This window comes from Lodderomyces elongisporus, chromosome 1 (genome assembly GCF_030384665.1).
Source record: "Lodderomyces elongisporus chromosome 1, complete sequence".
Classification (NCBI taxonomy): Eukaryota; Fungi; Ascomycota; class Pichiomycetes; order Serinales; family Debaryomycetaceae; genus Lodderomyces; species Lodderomyces elongisporus.
The window spans coordinates 656,073-674,341 of NC_083673.1; the positions used below are offsets into that span (position 1 = coordinate 656,073).

General features: G+C 36.0%; 8 protein-coding genes across 8 annotated transcripts; 2 read left to right on the forward strand and 6 right to left on the reverse strand. All coding sequences in view use genetic code 12, as the record gives it.

Moving 5' to 3' along the window:
- Positions 1–486: 486 nt before the first annotated feature.
- On the reverse strand, positions 487–2,208 carry DPS1 (aspartate--tRNA ligase dps1; the record flags this gene model as incomplete). Its single annotated transcript, XM_001527670.1, has 1 exon — positions 487–2,208. One exon carries the CDS (start codon positions 2,206–2,208, stop codon positions 487–489), a length of 1,722 nt encoding a protein of 573 aa, XP_001527720.1.
- Positions 2,209–2,753: 545 nt separating this feature from the next.
- PVL30_000236 (uncharacterized protein) lies at positions 2,754–3,680 on the reverse strand (the record flags this gene model as incomplete). Its single annotated transcript, XM_001527671.2, has 1 exon — positions 2,754–3,680. One exon carries the CDS (start codon positions 3,678–3,680, stop codon positions 2,754–2,756), a length of 927 nt encoding a protein of 308 aa, XP_001527721.2.
- A 592-nt stretch (positions 3,681–4,272) lies between these two features.
- On the reverse strand, positions 4,273–7,017 carry IMH1 (Golgin imh1; the record flags this gene model as incomplete). Its single annotated transcript, XM_001527672.1, has 1 exon — positions 4,273–7,017. The coding sequence occupies one exon, from the start codon at positions 7,015–7,017 to the stop codon at positions 4,273–4,275; it is 2,745 nt and encodes a 914-aa protein (XP_001527722.2).
- A 596-nt stretch (positions 7,018–7,613) lies between these two features.
- Positions 7,614–8,525, forward strand: PVL30_000238 (uncharacterized protein; the record flags this gene model as incomplete). The annotated part of the gene is made up of 1 exon (XM_001527673.1): positions 7,614–8,525. The coding sequence occupies one exon, from the start codon at positions 7,614–7,616 to the stop codon at positions 8,523–8,525; it is 912 nt and encodes a 303-aa protein (XP_001527723.2).
- A 534-nt stretch (positions 8,526–9,059) lies between these two features.
- On the reverse strand, positions 9,060–9,494 carry PVL30_000239 (uncharacterized protein; the record flags this gene model as incomplete). Its single annotated transcript, XM_001527674.1, has 1 exon — positions 9,060–9,494. The coding sequence occupies one exon, from the start codon at positions 9,492–9,494 to the stop codon at positions 9,060–9,062; it is 435 nt and encodes a 144-aa protein (XP_001527724.2).
- A 721-nt stretch (positions 9,495–10,215) lies between these two features.
- PVL30_000240 (uncharacterized protein) lies at positions 10,216–11,367 on the reverse strand (the record flags this gene model as incomplete). Its single annotated transcript, XM_001527675.2, has 1 exon — positions 10,216–11,367. One exon carries the CDS (start codon positions 11,365–11,367, stop codon positions 10,216–10,218), a length of 1,152 nt encoding a protein of 383 aa, XP_001527725.2.
- Positions 11,368–12,423: 1,056 nt separating this feature from the next.
- MSE1 (Glutamate--tRNA ligase mitochondrial) lies at positions 12,424–14,004 on the forward strand (the record flags this gene model as incomplete). The annotated part of the gene is made up of 1 exon (XM_001527676.1): positions 12,424–14,004. One exon carries the CDS (start codon positions 12,424–12,426, stop codon positions 14,002–14,004), a length of 1,581 nt encoding a protein of 526 aa, XP_001527726.1.
- Positions 14,005–14,139: 135 nt separating this feature from the next.
- On the reverse strand, positions 14,140–17,361 carry SMC5 (Structural maintenance of chromosomes protein 5; the record flags this gene model as incomplete). The annotated part of the gene is made up of 1 exon (XM_001527677.2): positions 14,140–17,361. One exon carries the CDS (start codon positions 17,359–17,361, stop codon positions 14,140–14,142), a length of 3,222 nt encoding a protein of 1,073 aa, XP_001527727.2.
- Between the last annotated feature and the right edge of the window lie 908 nt (positions 17,362–18,269).

The following is an 18,269-nucleotide window of genomic DNA, read 5'->3' on the forward strand; positions in this document are numbered from 1 at the left end:
TTTTTCTTTTCTTTTCTTGTTATAAATGTTGTCAAATTAGTAGTCAATTGTAAGGGCGAGTGGTGGTGAGTAGTGATAATGGTGAAAGTATCAATAGTTGAGAGTGGCTAGTAATGGTTGCGGCGTCGGAGGAAGTGATAGTATCGTCTATAACGAATAATTCCAATGTTTTTTTTTTCTTTCTTTCTTTCTTTCTTTCATTCTTATTTTCTTTTCTTTTCGTTTCTCTTTTTTTTTCCCTTTTATATTTTTTCCTTTTTGACCTGTTCGGGGGAGCGGCTTAATACTTATCTAAACACAGATATACCGATATAGATTAATCAATTTTTTTTCTCTTTCTTTTTTTTTTTTCAAGCAACAGAGAGCAAGCATGATTATAGGAAATTACAAAAAAAAACAAAAAAAAACCGTTGAACAACTAGTAAAATGCGTAAACATGATAGTATTATATATTAAAAATAAAGGTTCAATTGTCCCTATACATAACTATGGTCTTAAACGTTTTGGATCTCTTGGGAACAAAGATGCACGACGGATATTCTTCAAGTCCAAGAAGAACATAACCACTCTCTCCAAACCAATACCACCACCAGCATGTGGTGGACATCCGTACGTGAATGCATCAACGTAGTCGTTCAATCCAGGTACATTAGGATCAACTTCGTGTGCCCTCATTCTTTCTTTCAATAACTCTGGGTCGTGAATACGTTGAGCCCCTGATAAGATTTCTTCACCTCTCATGAAAAAATCATAAGAGTTGGAGTAATTTGGATCTTCTGCATCGGGCATGGTATAGAATGGTCTAATGGCCAAGGGGAACTTGTCCAAGATGTAAAAATCGGTGTCATATTTTTCACGCACCAATTTACCCAACAACCTTTCATTCTCAGTTGACAAATCTTCGTAGTCACCAACTTCTTTACCTGCCTCTCTCAACATGGCAACACCTTCTTTGAAGTGCAACTTCACCATCTTACCATCCTTAGGAATCTTGAACTCTTCAACTGGAAATTGCCTTCTAACAGTATCAATCTCCTTACCAAATCTCATCTTCAACTCAGTGAAGATAAAGACAAATAACTCTTCCAAAACTTCCAAAACTTCATCGTAATGTTCTTCAAAAGCCATCTCCAAATCCAAACCAGTAAACTCCGTCATGTGACGATGAGTATTTGAGTTCTCAGCTCTAAAAACTGGAGCAATCTCAAACACTCTTTCGAAATCACCAGCAATCAATTGTTGTTTATACAATTGTGGAGATTGAGCCAAAAAAGCGGAACCCTTGAAATAGTTAATTTCAAAAACATTGGATCCACCTTCGGATGCAGCACCAATGATCTTTGGGGTGTGAATTTCGGTAAACTTCTTTTTTGTCAAGAATTCTCTGAATAATTGGCACACGCCTGATTGGATCTTGAAAATGGCTTGATTAGTAGGGGTTCTCAAATCAATGACTCTAGCGTCTAATCTAGTATCCAAGTTGACAACTGGCAAGCCCAACTCCTCAGCCTCTTGCTCAGTTCTAGAGGCATCCTCGATCAAAAGCGGTAATTGTTCAGGAGTTTCTTGGATGGTGAAGATCTTTGTAATGTGAATTTCCGCATCTTGTACAGTGGCGGATTTCACTAATTCGTCAACTTTAGCAACTTTACCTTCGACCAACACAATACTCTCCAAGTTGATACCTCCGGCCCATTTCACCATTTGTTTAGAAATAGCAGTGTTATCTTGCTCCTTGTTGGTTTTTAACAAAGCTTGGATTAAATTGGATTGTTGTCTTAAAGTGAGAAAGACCATGGTTGCACCTTGCTGTCTAGTCTTGTGCACTCTAGCTCTAAATACAACTGTCTTTCCGTCATCGGCAGCAGATAAGTCAGAAATGTTGACTCTTGTGGTGTCTGTTTTTTTAGAAGAATTGATGATTGGCAATTTCCCGTAGTTTGCCTTTGCAGGATCATTAGCTGCCTCCTGTTCCCTAGCTGCCTTCTCTTTGGCTAATTGGGCTTCTCTTTCAGCTTTTTTGGCTTGTTTTTCCTTCTCTTTCTGCAATTTCTTCAATGCTTTCTTAGATAATGGCTGACCATCTTCTCCCAAGATGACTTCCTCCTCTTGCGCTGGTGCTGTTTTGTCTTCTGAAGAAGCCGTAGCTTGCGCTTCGCCTTGTTGTTCCTTAATCGACAATTTTTCCATTTCCCCTGTAGCTGACATTGTTTGAAAAATATTAGATAGCCTGTTTTTTTTTTTTTAATTTTATTTCTTTTGAAAAATAGAACAAACTATGTATTTATATATTTTTTTGCTATGTATATATGTGAAAAAAGATATTTTATGTGTCATTTGAAAAATTTGAATAATTTCACACAACGAAACTATTGCTCGCTCGGCAGTTTTGCAACACATTGAGAAATGGCGCATAATACACTACATTATAATACATCGCACTACAAACTGCCTAGGATATACCAAATTTTAAATATCCAACATCAAATAAACCACATACCACTTTTTATACAACAATTACAAAAACATGTACCATACAATACACAATGCTCACGCCTAGGCAAAATGTTTCGCCTTAGTGATACTTGCAGATAACAGGATCAGTAAAATAACAAACAAACAAATAAACAAACAAACAAATAAACAAACAAACAAATAAACAAACAAATAAATAAATGAACAAACAAACAAACAAGCGAACAAACGAACAAGCAAACAAGAAACGAGACCATTTTCTACTTTGCTTAGTTCAATTACTGTAATTCCTCTTCTTTGTTTTCTTCTTGGCCAGCTTCATCCTTTATCGCAGTTGTTGATAATTCTGCAAGCTTTCGAAGCTCTTCCTTCTGTTTCTTCCTCTCCAAACCTTCACGCATCATCCTCTCTCGCCTAGCCTCTTTGCTTTCCCAATCCAGATTCTTTCCCGATCTATGGTTTTCCTTGGATTTCTGGTTCTCATCCTTTTTATCTTTGTCTGCTTGCACATTCAAACCACTTTCGTGAATAAATGTTTCAATAGCAGCATATAATTGGTTCAATTTTCTAAAGTTTTCCTGAAATCTATCTAAAGATAGCTGTGTAATGTATTCTAAATACTCTTTGCTAACAATGCAACAAAGAGAATCCAGATCATCCATGTAGCCAATCGGTACGTCAAGTTTAATTGAGATTCTAATTGCCACATTTAATCCACTACCTACCCCACTTTCTCGAAACCCACAGCTCATCGCTATGGCGTATAATTTGTTAGCTGTTTCCAAATCACGACATTTGACGTGAAGTATTAATGCTTCGTATTTAAAAAGAATACCTCTTTGACCATGCGACGATGAAGATGAAGATGAAGCTAATGATGCTGGTGTTGATGTAGGTGAGATGTATTTGAAGTCAACGGTGTTATACCATCCAGGTAGCTCCTTTGGATCATGTGTGACAAAGATCCAACGACCTTCATTCCCTTTAGCGACAACCCTATCGGGTGCTGTGCCCTCTAGATAAACAGAAACACGACCGCTACACGATGATGTTGTCACCATATTTTCGTGAGAGTTTATGAGGTTAATGATCGGGATGCAATACTCATCAATAGTACCTTTTGGCGAAGCATCCACATTTTCAGGACTATTGGACAAGATCTCCTTCAAAATACTCTGTTTCTTCTGTTGAAATGGATCTTGCATGTTATTTTTTTAAATAAAATACGGAGTCTGGGAGATGGTCAAGTTGAGGTGAATCAATACAAAAAGAAAATAAAAAAAATAATATAATAATATAATAAGAACTAAAAGAAGAGAAGAAAGACAAACGAAAAAAGACAAACGAAAAAAAAAAATGGATGCAAAAATGATGAATGGAAAATTTCAACAATTGAAATTATACAAATCAAAAAAATTGAAGCTTTAAGAAAATATTTAATCCCCATTGTGGTTCATGTTACCACTAAAAGAAAGAAAAATAACAAATTAACAACCATTAATCTTGAATATATAAAGTGTCTAAAGAGTACAAATCGGTTTATACGAAATAAATAATCAGAGAAAATAGCAAAAAGAGACAGAGAAAGATAAATATCGAAAAAGTACATGTATCAAGCATTTGAAAACTGTGACTTTGAGAAAGAAAAAGAAAAAGAAAATGAAAATAAAATAGAATTAAATAACAGAGTTTGGGCTGTAAATTGTTTATACATCTAATTGACTCTTTTATTACTTTTTTGATTTATCCCATTCTTTATCTCCCCCATTTTAAGTTTTGTTATTTCCTTTCGACACTTTATTTCACGGCAAGAAGAAATTTCAGTTCATCTTCTTTGTTGAATTGAAAAATTGTCTTCAAAACAGGTAATAACTGCTCCCTCTGTTCCTTGTGCTCAAAGTATCCAAGGAGAACATTCTTTAAATATGCAATGTTGGTTCCATTGTTTTGTTCCAGCGCTGCATCCAGAGTAGCACTGATAATAGACGAGCTTCTGCTTCTCTCCTCTGATTTTTTTTTCTCACTAGCTTCATGATCTTTCATGAGTCTATATTGTTGAGTGAGAAGTTTATAGTTTTTAGATAATCTCTCAAATTTCAAAATGTGATCCTCATTTAATTTTTTCAAATTTGCATTTGACTTTTCCAAATCCTTTAATCGATCACTAGCAGAGCTAAGAGCAGCACGGAGTGTATTTATCTGACTTTCTAAACCAGCAGACGAATGTTGTGCAATCTCATCATTATTATTGAATTCCTCAACCTTGGCTGAAGACTTTGCTTGCAAAGAACGAATCTTTTCGGATTGAACGCGTAAACTTTCCCTGGCTTCCGATAAAAGGATCTGAAGATCATCAATATCTTTTTGCTTCTTTCGCATCAATAGATTTGTGCTCCGCTCGATATCCGATTTCTCTTCCAAAATTCTCGTAAGCTCTTGTTTATGGTCGGTTTCACGTTGCTTCATAATCTCCTGCGCGTCCACTAGTAACCTCCTCATATTACTGGCTTCCCTAATCTTCTCTTGCAACAACCCGCGTGACTCCGAGATATCGTCCTCCAAGCTATCAATTCTCATATTGTATTCTTTTGACCTCATTGCTACCTCTTCGTATTGTTTTTTGTAAAGAAGCACCTCATTCTTGGCATCCGATGTGTCACTCAACAACGACTCGAGTTGACCTTTTGTCTTTTCAAGTTCATTCCGTACCTCTTGTTTCTCTTGTTGCATTTTAATCAATTGTGCACCGATGGACTTTTCATTATTAATCAATTGTTCTTGCTTTGTTAAAAGCTCATTCTTATCTTTTAAAAGTCCTATTGAATTCTCTTGCAATTGCTCGTTTGACTTTGTCAACAGAGAAATTTTATTGGTATATGTAGATTTTTCCGATTTCAAACTTTCAATTCTTGCATTTAAATCTTTAATGGTTTCGTCTTTGTGTTTGAGAGACGATTGCAATGAGGCGATTTCAAGCTTAAGTGAAGTATCATTGTTTTTGAAGTTGGACAATTCGGTGATTCGAGCTTCAAGGTTGTTCTTCTCCTTTTTATAGTCAGCCAACTCATTCCTAGCGGTTCCCAATTGCGATTCCAATGCTGTGGCTTGCTTCTTATGCTCTTGAATTTCTTTTCGCAACAAGGTTTCCACTCGTTTGCTCTCTTTTAGGTGTTCGTGTGCTTCTTCTTCCAATGAAGAAATCTTTACTTTGAGAGTCAGAATCTCTGTTACCTTTTTGTCATGTTGATCTTTCCAATGATTTTCACCATTGGATACAACATCCGAGGTAGAAGTAGTATTATCAATATTATTGGAGGTTATATTTTTGCTTTTGCCTTTGCCTTTGCCTTTGCCTTTGCTTTTGCTTTTTGCTTCAGCTTCATCTTCATTAAATGATTCATTACTTCTACTCTTGAATGCTTTAATTTCATCCTTAGCAGTCACTAAATCGTTTCCCATAGATTTCAAGGAATCGCGTAAATCTTCAAGTTCCTCCTCCTTGTCTTCTAATTTCTGTCTAGCATCCTTTAACTTGGTAACTAATTCTTTAATTTCTTGATCTCTTTGTGTCAATATATTTTCAGTATTGAGAGACAGAGAAAATTCTGCATCCTTGGTAGTGTCCTCGTCAAGCTTTTCAGTAGAAGGCATATTTATCTCATTTGATTGATTTTGTTTTCCCTTCTTTTCCTGCAATTTCTCGTTTAATTTGCTTAACTTCTCATCTTGTTCAAATTTGAGTTTTTTAAGCTCTTCTGCTTCCTTTTTAAACAGCTGCAGTTCATTTTCGCTATTCTTTATTCGTTCTTGCAATTCTTTGTTTTCTTTCTTCAAATTTTCAATTGTTTTTTTGGTTTCTTCAAAAGTCTGCTCGCCTTCAAACTTGGCACACTTAAAGCTTAACATGGAATTTTCTTTTGTTAGTTTCCGAATTTCATTGTTTTGCAACTTGTTCTTCTCTGTCAATCCATTTAAGTATTCAACTAGTACTTTTGCATCGGATATGGATGAGATTGGAGTGTGTTCTTTCAAAACATTCTCAAATATCTGGATTAATTGAGACTTGCGCTTTTCAATTTTGTAGGCTTCCAAAAGCACAGGGTATTTTTCTTCGTATTTTGCAAATTTCTTTAATTTCGACTTTATGGGAGCGGGTAAATCATTATAATCATTATTTGTTGCTGGTGTTGGTGTTGCTGTTGATAGTGGTTTGGGTCGATCATTAGTTCCTTCGGCCGTAGATTGATTAGACTCTGTGTTAGGGACACTTTCAGTAGATTCTTCTGAGGTAGAACTAGATTTATTGGCATTTAAATTGATGTTGGGAGAAGTCACTCGAGTAGGCGTTTCTGATTCATCTGTAGGCTGAACCAATTGCAGACTATCAGGTGTTTCTGCTTGAAGTATTTTAGAGTTCCGCTGTAGTTGCACTAAAGGATCTGGTTTCAGCTGTTGTGGCTGTGAGGCTTGTTGATCTGGAGCACTCAAATCATTGAGACTCTTTGCCACGTCCTCTGAAAAGTTCTTTAATTTCGAAAACATCAAACAACGGCAATGGGTTTGTACAAGTATACCCAATTGATTGCTCAATCGTTACTCTTAACTAACAGCAAGTGGTGAATGATCAATATGAAAGCGAGAAACTTATGGTTGAGATATCAAAAGGTGTTGGTGGCGCTTTTGTCTCTTGTCTTTTGTCTTTTTATTTTCTTATTTATTTTCTTATTTATTTTTTTATTTATTTTTTTAATATTTTTTTAAAATATTTTTTGCGTTGTGTTGCAAAATCTCGAGGGATTCGCACTCTTTTCCTTCTGACTCCTAGCTTTCGCATTCAGTGCTGCTTTGTGCGGAAATAATGAAACGTAGAGGGAGAGCTGAAAGGGGAAGAGAAAAACGATTAGGAACCTTTCAATTTATCACGCTGATTAATTTTTTTCGAAATTATTATCTCGCTTCATATTCACACAACAACCACAAATCCAGTATTTCTTATCAGTATAATCTTTGTCTTTAAAGAAAGAAAAAAAACAATTCTACATCAAAATCCAACTATTTGTTAACTCATACGCCAACAACGTTTCGGAAAGTAAAAAGAAAGAATAGAAAAAATAAATAATTATAGACTATCGACTGATATGCCAAAGAAGGACAAGAACGAAACTAAATTACAATTATCTCGACTCCAATTAAATGTCGAGGAAGCAGAGGCAATAATCGAAGATAGAAATAATCTCCTAAAGTTAAACCTCTCGCCGTCAGCTAATGACAATGAAAATTTGACGGCTTTACTAGGGAAAATCACGTCGTTATTTAAGTCATTAGAAGATAGTTTTCGAGTAGGTGGGGTGCGAAGTAAAGATACTGCTTTTTTTGATCAATTCAACGATCTTGTTCAACTTTATCACAAACTTTATACGGATTTGCAGACAGATCCTAGTATTGACGTTTCTTCCTATAAGTATGAGAAACCTGCTCCCACTACTACCACTACCAATACTACTACTACTAGTAGTACCGCTACAACTTCTCCAACACCAGCTGCGAAAACCACAACTGCAACTCCTTCAAAAAGTGTGAGATTCAAAGACACTCCCGAGGTTGAAGATACAGGATCTGTTCCTCCTATGCTATCTGCACAATCTACTTCGTCCTCATTGGGAATGACTCCCTACACGCCATATGCAGATAATCCAATTGACGCAGAAGCAGAAGCAGAATCAGACTCTAACTCAACCACTGATCGGAGCAACCTCCAGATGTTTGCAGAACACCAACAGACCATGATGCGGCAAGACCAAGACCTTGAAGTCTTGCACCAGCTGATTAGCCACCAAAATAGGATGGGCCGTGATATTGATCAAGAGTTGGATGAACATATGATCATATTGAACGACTTGGAGCTGGGTGTGGATAATTCTGAATTACGACTACACAGAGCTACAAGGAGATTAAATAATTTCCGGCGAATGGCACGTGAGAATGGCAGTTTGGTAACTATAATTACTCTATCAGTGATACTTATACTCCTTTTGATCGTACTCAACTAATTCTATATCGAGCATATTTTATGCATTATAATTTGTTTTTTTTTTAATTCTGGTTTTCATTTGCTTCTCTCTAATTTTTTTTTTTTTTTGCTTAGTTGATTTCTCTTTTGTATTTATATAGTGGGCAATTCGAGGGACACATTTTCATACGTTTCTTTAAATTTTCTTTTGTTCCTTTTCTTCCACTAATTTCATTATTTCGTCTATCTCTATATTCTTCTACTCATCTTTCCCTCGGTTCCTTCAAGTATTGGTTTAGATTTCCGCTCCAAGTGGTAGGAATCTATGAACCTATTGCACCACAACTTAATATACCAACTAATATTCATGGTTCATTGAACCAATGCCGCATCTTAAATACCTATGATCGGTCAATTGTCCTGCCCCGCAGGTTTCACAATCCATCACTTTTGCCATTTTTTTTTTCAATTTTATTGGTTTTCTTTCAAATGTATATATATATATATATATTCATTATTCTCTTCCCTACTTTTCTTTTCCTTGTTTTCGATTGAGTTGCATTTACCATCAAGACTAAAAATTAAAGTCATCATTTTCTTCAACTTCACTACTGAAAAACCACATAAACAAAATTATGTCACCATAAACGATAAACCCACCGGAAACACTCATAAGGAACAGCTCGAGTTGTATCAACCCACAATGGTATAAACTCAACGGCAACGCTACACCACTAACAATCAATAGTCCTGTAACAAACTTGCTGAACTCTTGTAAAGGTGACAGGTTCAGGTCCTGAGCATTTCCGTAATCGTTGAATGTTAGAAAATTATAGTCTCGTTGTGCTTCAATTGAGTTTGCCAAGATGTTCGGAAGTGGCGCCATGAGGAAAATAAAGATGACCCATAACGGTTTGTAATTATTGTACAACGCACAAGATAGAAGGATTAGGAGAAACCCTGATGCAAGAAATGCAGACAAAAAGATGATTTTGTTCAAAGGATTCATGTTGGTTGTGGTTGAGTTTTGAAAAAAACAAATAGATGAACAAATAGATGAACAAATAGATGAACAAATAGATGAACAAATAGATGAACAAATAGATGAATAAATGAATGAAGGAATGAAAAACAAAGAACTTGTGTCTAGCTCGATAGGGTGAAGGTTGGCCTAAGAAAGCAATTAACACAATGTATTGAAAAAGATCTAGCCTAAAATATTTGATTACTTTGTTCTAGTACTTTGCTTGCAAATCTTCTTGTTTATTAGTGCACCCGTTCTAGTCGTGAATAACACTGATAGTGGTGTATTTGCTTGCAATCATATATCTGTCTCTGAATTATGTAAACTTGTTGCGCCTTTCTTAAATATTACAAAGATCGAACAGTCGTTAAGCTAGGGTACGCCCCAGAACAAGTAGTGCTACCAAATGCTTTTTTGCAAGTTTATTAATCCTCTAACACTGAACCTTGACGCCTCACAAGGCAAGGCCCATGTGATTTATCAATAATTTTTTTTTTAATATAGAAGACTGATTCAGGTCAAGAGTTGATATACAAAGAAATAAAATGAAATTAAACACTATTTACAGATAAATTCGCCATGGAAATGGCGTTCTGATTGTTGTAGCAAAACACACACCAAAAAAAATGACAAAAAAAAAAATAACAAAAAAAAAAGGAAAAAAAAAACTGAAGGAAAAGAAGTTAAGCAAGGCAACACTTTAGAATCACTTCCAGAACCATCCTTTGTTGTCCTTGAGATCTTCTGTGTGTTCTTCAACAGTAGCCCATTGTGCACTACCAACAGGTTTCAGTTTGGTAATCTTTGTTACTAAACAATTGCCATCGTTAAAGCACTCTTTCTTCGATTCAATCAACTTGATCTCATTGGTCTCTGGATCAGTAAACATATTGGACTTGATAGAGCTTGAAGTAACGTAGCGCTCTTGCAAAGAAGCTAGTTCTGGACTGTTACCACCACCAGTAGTAGTAGTAGTAGCACCACCGTCAGCGCCACCGTTACTATCGTTTCTCCTCAAGTTCAATAATGCTTTTTCCCGGGCTTCTTGTCTAGCCTTCAACTCAAGCTCTCTCTTTTTTTGTGCTTCTTGATAAGCGACTCTTTTCCAGCCAAGATAGTCTTCAAACCTGTTGAACCATTTACCTTGTTCCTTCAAATCAATCACTGGTTTCTCTTCATTCTCTCCCAATTGGTTCATGTGATTGAAAAAATCTTCTTTGGTGAGGATAGCATCTCCCAAGTGTTGCTTTTTGTAGTCCAATAGTCTCACTGGCACCTCACTTTCAGGGAACAAGCATCTCCAGTATCCTTGCTCATCCCAGATAGATTTACCTTGCTTATCCAAACAGTTATGATATTGCCTTATTGAAGGACCTTTGAATGCGCGGTACCCAAATGGTGTAGTGCCAATAAATTTCAGGGACACATCCTGGAAAAAAGGATTGCTTTTCCAAAACTCATTGAAAATGGGACTAATGATGTCATCCCTTTTGAGGTCGACATCTCTTGTTTCATAGAAAGGTGGAAACTTGAACCCGTCAAACCTATATTCCTTACCATGATCGCCAGCTTCTTTATCATTGTCAATTCTGCCATCATCAACTTCTCCATTGAGCCTAGAGCCATTGAACCAGTTATATGACCATTCCTTTGCTTTGTGGTTCAAGTCTCTACCAGCATCAAGTGAGACATCGAATATTTGGTTGCCTAATGTACCCACTGTTCCCAATATTTTGTCAAAACTTTCGACATATTTATCCAAGTCATCGTGATGACCGGAACTTGCTCTAGTGGATTCGAGTGCGGTCAAAGTTTCATTGTCGTCTGCATCGCCTTTTCTTCTGTTGCTATTACACATTGTGCCAATTTGAAATAATAATAAAGTTGTTCCTCAAAAGACAATATCCAGTAATTTGGGAGAAGAAGTAGATACAAAAGGAAAGGGGAAAATAGATGGATATTAATATATATATATATATATATATATATATATATATATTGATATAACTGAATGAAAAAGATGATAAAAAAAAAATAATAGATTATTGTTTGCTTTTTAAACCACAATTAAATGGAAAACCAAGAGAAAGTGGCAAATACCCAAGTACCCCTTGAAATGTACAGCTGTGTTTCAAACTGACCAATTTTATAGCGCGCTCTAGAAACAAGGTATAGACCAAAGTGGGAACGGAAAAAAAAAAATAAAAAAAATAAAAAAAAAAGAAAAAGAAAAGAAAAGAAAATCAACAAGGGATATAGACAGATCATGTGCTTTGTTCTTTATTCCTTATTTTTTTATATTTTACCTTTTCTTTTTCTTCGGCTGTTTTTATTTTTAAACCTCATCGCTTCCTTTATCTACTTACCCTCTTTCTTGCATTCGTACCTTTGGGAAATAGGTAGAGGATTGAAACCATGCTTTTACAAGTACCTATTTCATTTTAATCTTTGATTTCTGTTTGTATAAAGACTACCTTGTAGTGCATGGAGTATCTTATTATTGCATCTACTTCTATTTGAAATATATACTAAATATATGAAAAGAAAAGGAAGTAAAAGCAAAACTCAGCAGTGTCTGCCAAAGCTAGTATTCATTGTATTCTGAACTACAAAATGGATTAAAGAGGAGTAAATCAACACTTGTACTTATATATATTGATTTATACATACAAATACAACAAATTCTCCTCTCTGCCCCTTTAGAGCCTCATTAAAACTTTCGTTCCAGCTTATTGTTATTGAACAAGCCCCTTAACAAACTCTTTTACCGCTACAAGTAAAGATCCTCAAATATTTTTTCTGGAAAAAAAAAAATTTTAAAAGTATTTTGAGTTCAAAAATAAAATATTATGAAAAAGAAAAAGAGAAATACACCACACTCAACTTCAACCAAGATCGACCCTTCATCAATACAATGAAGCCTCGAATATGCCTTTCTGCTAGATATTTGACATATACGCATTTGTTTAGTCGGTACCAGGTTACTTGTTACTCGACTCAAACAGCTACTTCACCTATAAATATCTCAAAACAATCGATACACCCAACCACTCCTGCTAGGACAAGATTCGCGCCATCACCAACCGGCTTTCTTCATTTAGGCTCTCTACGAACCGCGTTATACAATTATTTGCTTGCTAAAAATACAAATGGGCAATTTATTTTACGTATTGAAGATACTGACCAAACGCGGCTTGTTGAAGGTGCCGAACAAAACATTTACAACACCTTGGAATGGTGCAATTTACAAATTGATGAAAGCCCCGTCCGTGGTGGACAATTTGGACCATACCGCCAGTCAGAGCGAAAGGATATATATAAGAAATATGCTCAGTTCTTACTTGACAAAGGCTTGGCTTATAAATGCTATTGCTCAAAGGAAAGATTATTGCAGCTACGCGAATCGGCACAGCGATTGAAACCGCCTACAAATGTTACATACGATCGAAAATGCTTTACCAAACTAAATGAACCAGATAATGATTCATTTGTCATTCGCTTCAAGTCGCCACATAAATACCCCAAATTCAATGACTTACTTCACGGATCCACCGACATTCAACCGCAATATAATCTTCACGATCAAAGATTTGACGACTTTGTCATAATCAAGAATGATGGAATGCCAACGTATCATTTTGCCAATGTTGTTGATGATCATCTAATGAAAATCACCCATGTCATTAGAGGAGAAGAATGGTTGGCATCGACTCCAAAACACGTGGCCCTTTACAACGCATTCGGATGGTCTCCGCCTGAATTTGTTCATATTCCACTACTCACATCACTCGAGGATCGGAAACTCTCCAAACGTAAAGGTGATTTCAATATTTTGCAATTACGCGAGCAAGGTGGTATACTACCAGAGGCACTATTGAATTTTGTTGCACTCTTTGGATGGGCTCCTTATAGAGAATTGAATGAAAAGACCTCTGAGGTTCTTGACCTTGACCAACTCGTGGAAAAATTCTCTTTGGACCAGTTGACCAAGGGCAATGCAAAAGTCAATGACTCGAAATTGCAATTTTTCCAAAAAGAGCATTTCAAAAGAGCTTGTGCTGATCCGGCAAAGTTAAATTCATTGGTTGATTCGTATTTCGATGAATTTAAACTAATTAGTAAAAATGGGAAAAGCAAAGAATATTTAAAAGAGTTGCTCATCAGCTTAGCGCCCAATATCTCACATGTAAAAGATGTGTGCAATCACACTTATTTGTTTAAAAACATTGACTACGGTGCTGTAAAGCCACCAAAAGATATTCAGCAAGCGAAAACAATTTTATCGTATGTTATTGAAAATGGGTTTGATAATGCATTAGCGAATTTACCTACAATCGGATTTCCCAAAAAAGAGGTGTTTATGACATTGAGAGCAGCTCTCAGCGGAGGGAAACCAGGCCTTCCAATTCCTGAACTAGTGAAATTTATTGGAGAGCTTGAGAGCAAAGATCGAGTCAAAAAATATGCAAACTATTTATCGATCATGAATGAATAAAACTAATTGATTAACAAAGTAAGTACTCAATTAGTCAATCACGGAATAAAGTCAAGTTGATAAATAAGTATGTAAATATATATATATATATAAATAATATCGTGAATAGAAAAGTAACACATTTGCCATTGGCACCTAAACTGAGATAAGGTTATTTGCAAAATCCATAAAACTTCCTTCGGAATTATTGTTATCGTTATTCTCTTCAATCAAAGGACCAGTGAAAATACAGTGCACCATCATATCTGGGTGATAATACAACCCAGTCAAAAGCTTTGGCGTCACCAAAAAGTACTGCGATTTGCTGTTCTTACAAGCAGTATGAACAAGGTATCGGTGAGCCATTTGCTCGTTCTTGGGATCCATACCTTGATTGATCTCATCAACAATTCTAAATGGTGCATCCGATAAACCTTGCAAAGCCATAATGAAGAAAATAGTGGACACTGCTCGTTCTCCACCCGATTGCGACTGATGATCAAGAACTTTCAATTCCGACTCTTCTCTAAACTTCACCATTATTTGCAATTTCCAATCCTTAAACCGTTCAGATTTTGCTAATTCAACACGTCCATCGCTTGCTACTTTACTAAATCGTTTGCTAAATGCCATCGAGATTTGATACACAAACTTATCCAATTCGCTTTCCCAACTGCTGGAGATCGTCTTTATCCTTTCATCCAAATTGGACTTGTCGCTTTCAAATTTCGGTAAATCAATTTCCGCCCTATCAATTTCAGCAAGTTTAGCACGTAAAAGAGTTTCTGAACCCCGGTCTGCTGTTGACATGATCGATAACTCATCTTCCAAATGTTCAATCTTTCTTCTGATGGTCTCCTCGGTAAATGTATTATTCTCAAAATATGGCTCAGCCAATTCCGCGATAACCTTGCGCACTTCTTCAGAAGTTCTCTCATTCATAGCTTGTATTTCCTTGTATTCAGGAGATTCTTTAATTTTTTCATACTCGGCTTTGAATTTTCGGTAATCAAGGTGAAGCTTTTCTTGAATTGCCTCGAGTTCTTTAATCAAAGCAACAGCACTTTGTTCTCTATTCTTCAAGTAAAGTTTTTCAAATTGAGAGACTTTATCTTGAATTAGTAGATCTGAAAGCTTATAATACCATTTACTCAGCTCAGCAGTAATTGCAGAAAATTGTTTGTACTTGATAGCAATTTTTTGCTCATAGGACCTGATCTTTTTTGTATAATCCTTGTTGGCATCCCTCTCCAACCTCTGTACTTTCTCAGTAGCTAATTTGACTTTTCCTTCTAAGCGGAGAACACTATTGATTGCCTCTTGTAGGTTGTGCAGATGATTCTTGATCTCCGACATTTGAGATTTGATGTCTCTAATCTCACTATCCAAAACTTGCATCTGCGTCTTCATTTCGGTGTAACCGTTTTTTTTCGATGAAATATCCAGTTCAAGTTGTTCGATTTGTGAGTTGATTACTTGCTTATCCCTTTCAGATAATCCCGAAACCGCAAAATACTTGGAGTTCAGAATCTTTTCTGTGGAATACGAAACCTGACGTGAGCCATACCTTGATTTTATAATGGTGAATAAAGTATCGCCAACTATGAATTTCTTGAAAGGGAAATTGCTTGAAGAGTCTGTTAACCTTTTCAATTGTGATTCACTAAGCTCCCGCCTAGTTACTGGTATCATGTGTAATTTCGAAACTTTGCAAAGCATACTCAATACAGCGGAAGGCCCCTTGATGTAATCTATTAAATACCCATCAAATCCAAGTGATGAAAGTTTATCACCGGTGAGTTCTGATGTCGGTATTCGGACTTCTGTAAGTTGACGAAGTGGAGTGTTGCTTTTCCTCTTTTGCGAGTAATGTGTCAATGCTGCATAGCCCTCATTCGATGTTACAGTGAATGCAAACAATGTATTGTTGTCGATAATCTTTTCCAATGCTGGAGCCAATGCCTTGTCAGTCACATTACAGGAAATTACAGGGGCCTCGTAGTATTTTCCTTGAAGCTCTGCTACTTTCCTAAGATCCAGATGTGCTCTAAAGGACTCGTCACGAAGCCTATAAGAATGATTTGATGCCAGCATTAGTAACTCCAACTTGTCACTACCATCTAATTTCTTACGCATGCGATCAAGCTTCATATTCAAGTCACTCAACTCTCCACCTAAATCCCTAACCTGTAAATTCAATTCTTCGACTTTTTCTTGACGATCGCGCAAGACTGCTTTGCGTTCCGCAAATTGTGCATTTAACAAAGTGATTTCATTCTGATCAATTCTTTCTGAATTATCTAGTTTCCCTTGTAACTCTGCGAGTTCTACTTTGGCCAACTCCAAATCGCGTCTTTTTTGCTCAGTTCTCGTCTTGTACGACTCCAAGCTCAGTTTCAAACCAGTAATTTCGTCTTTGGCATTCCGCATTTCTTCTTTACTGGCATCGATTTTGCTCTTGATTTCCCCAAGTTTTTGTGTATGTTCCACAGTTTTTGTCTGTTGCAACTCCATTTGCTCCTTAATCTCTTCCAAATTTTGCTTTAGTGGGACAAAATTTTTGTCAAAAGATGTCAACCTCTTTTTAGATTCATTTCTCCGTTGTCTTAAATCTGCTTGCTTCGTTTTGATATCATGCCATTTGGCATATGGAAGTAGCATGCGGTGGTTTTCAACTTCGCGCGATTTTGCATCGTAAGCTTCCAATTTTCGAGCCTCTTCCTCCAATTTCTCCCTCTCGCCATGCAAAACTTCAAGTCTGGACTTCAATTGATCTATTTTTATTTCATACTCTTGACTCTTGTTGTCTTTTTCAATCAAATCCTCGTGCAAAGACAATAAATGGCCATCCTTTAACGTTCGCTCAGTTTCCAATAACAATTTTTCAGGTGATAATCCTGCAAATTCTGCAACTCTCTCTTGTGGTAAAAAGTGGCAAAGGTTATCCAATTGAATGTTGAATTTTTTCCTCAAATTTTTTATTGCTGATTCCGTGCATTTTTTATCATCCAAGTACCATACGGATTCTTTAGCCGAAAAGTCTCTTTTGATTCGAATTGGTGGAAGACCGGAAAAATTCTCCATAGTGATTTCAATCTTTGCACGTTCCTGTCCTGTCTTGATTATTGATTTCAAGTTTTTCCGTTTGATAAGGTCGATTTTCCCAGCAAGTCCAATGCAAATAGCAGCAACCAATGTGGATTTACCGCTTCCATTTGGACCAATAATCATATTGAGCGTGGGCGAGAGGACAAACTCCGTATATGAATAAGTGGTGAAATTCCATACTTTGATGCTCCTTAAAAACCCTGGCTGAAATGGCACTGGCTGTCTAGTACGCCTTCGTTTTGCTGATCCATTCTGTATAATCTGATCCATTGTATAAGGGTTAATGAGTGGGTGGTGTATTCCAGTAACAAAAATGTGACAGTAACTCTATCTCTTGAGTTAAAACCTGTAAAAACAGGTCCTTCAAAATGAAACAAAAAGGAAAGGGGGGAAAAGAAATCACTAATGCTAGCTATAAGTAAGGAAAACGAAAAGAAAAAAAGAAAAACAGCCAGACAAATCTATAAAAAAAAAAAAAGAAAACTAGAAAGAAATAAAAAAGATGTATTGTTCTAAGGTTCAACGGGCAAAGTAGTTGGTATTCTTATGTATGTTTTGTATAAAGATCAAATCTTTTGGTGGCTAAAATTAAAACGCGAGAAGAACAGTAAACAAAATCAAATATGATGAAATTTAATGATAGTATAAAAATTAAATAAATAAATAACCAAAAAAATAAACAAATATATAAATAAGCAAATAAACAAATAAATAAACGAACCAAAAAATCAAAAAATCAAAAAATCAAAACAAAATCTAATAAAAGAGAGATAGAATACGAGATGAAGGAATCTGAGAGTAGATAAGTGTGTCTTGATCTGGATGACGCGTTTACGTCTCTAAAATTGGTGAATTAAAATCAAAAGAATGGAAAACGAGTAATGAGTAATGAGTTATGAGTTATGAATAATGAGTAATGAGTAATGAGTTATGAGTTATGAATAATGAGTAATGAGTAATGAGTTATGAGTTATGAATAATGAGTAATGAGTAATCACAGAACGATGTTGAAGGTTTAAAATCAATTCTGCGCTTTTAACATTCTCATAATAATCAAAAAGTGAAATAAATGTTTTGCTTAGTCTATTTAATTATACTACATGGATGCACTGCTTTTGATTTTGAGCCTAATTCTATCTGCTCTATCAAAGTACAAGAGATACATTGCCAACGCCCCC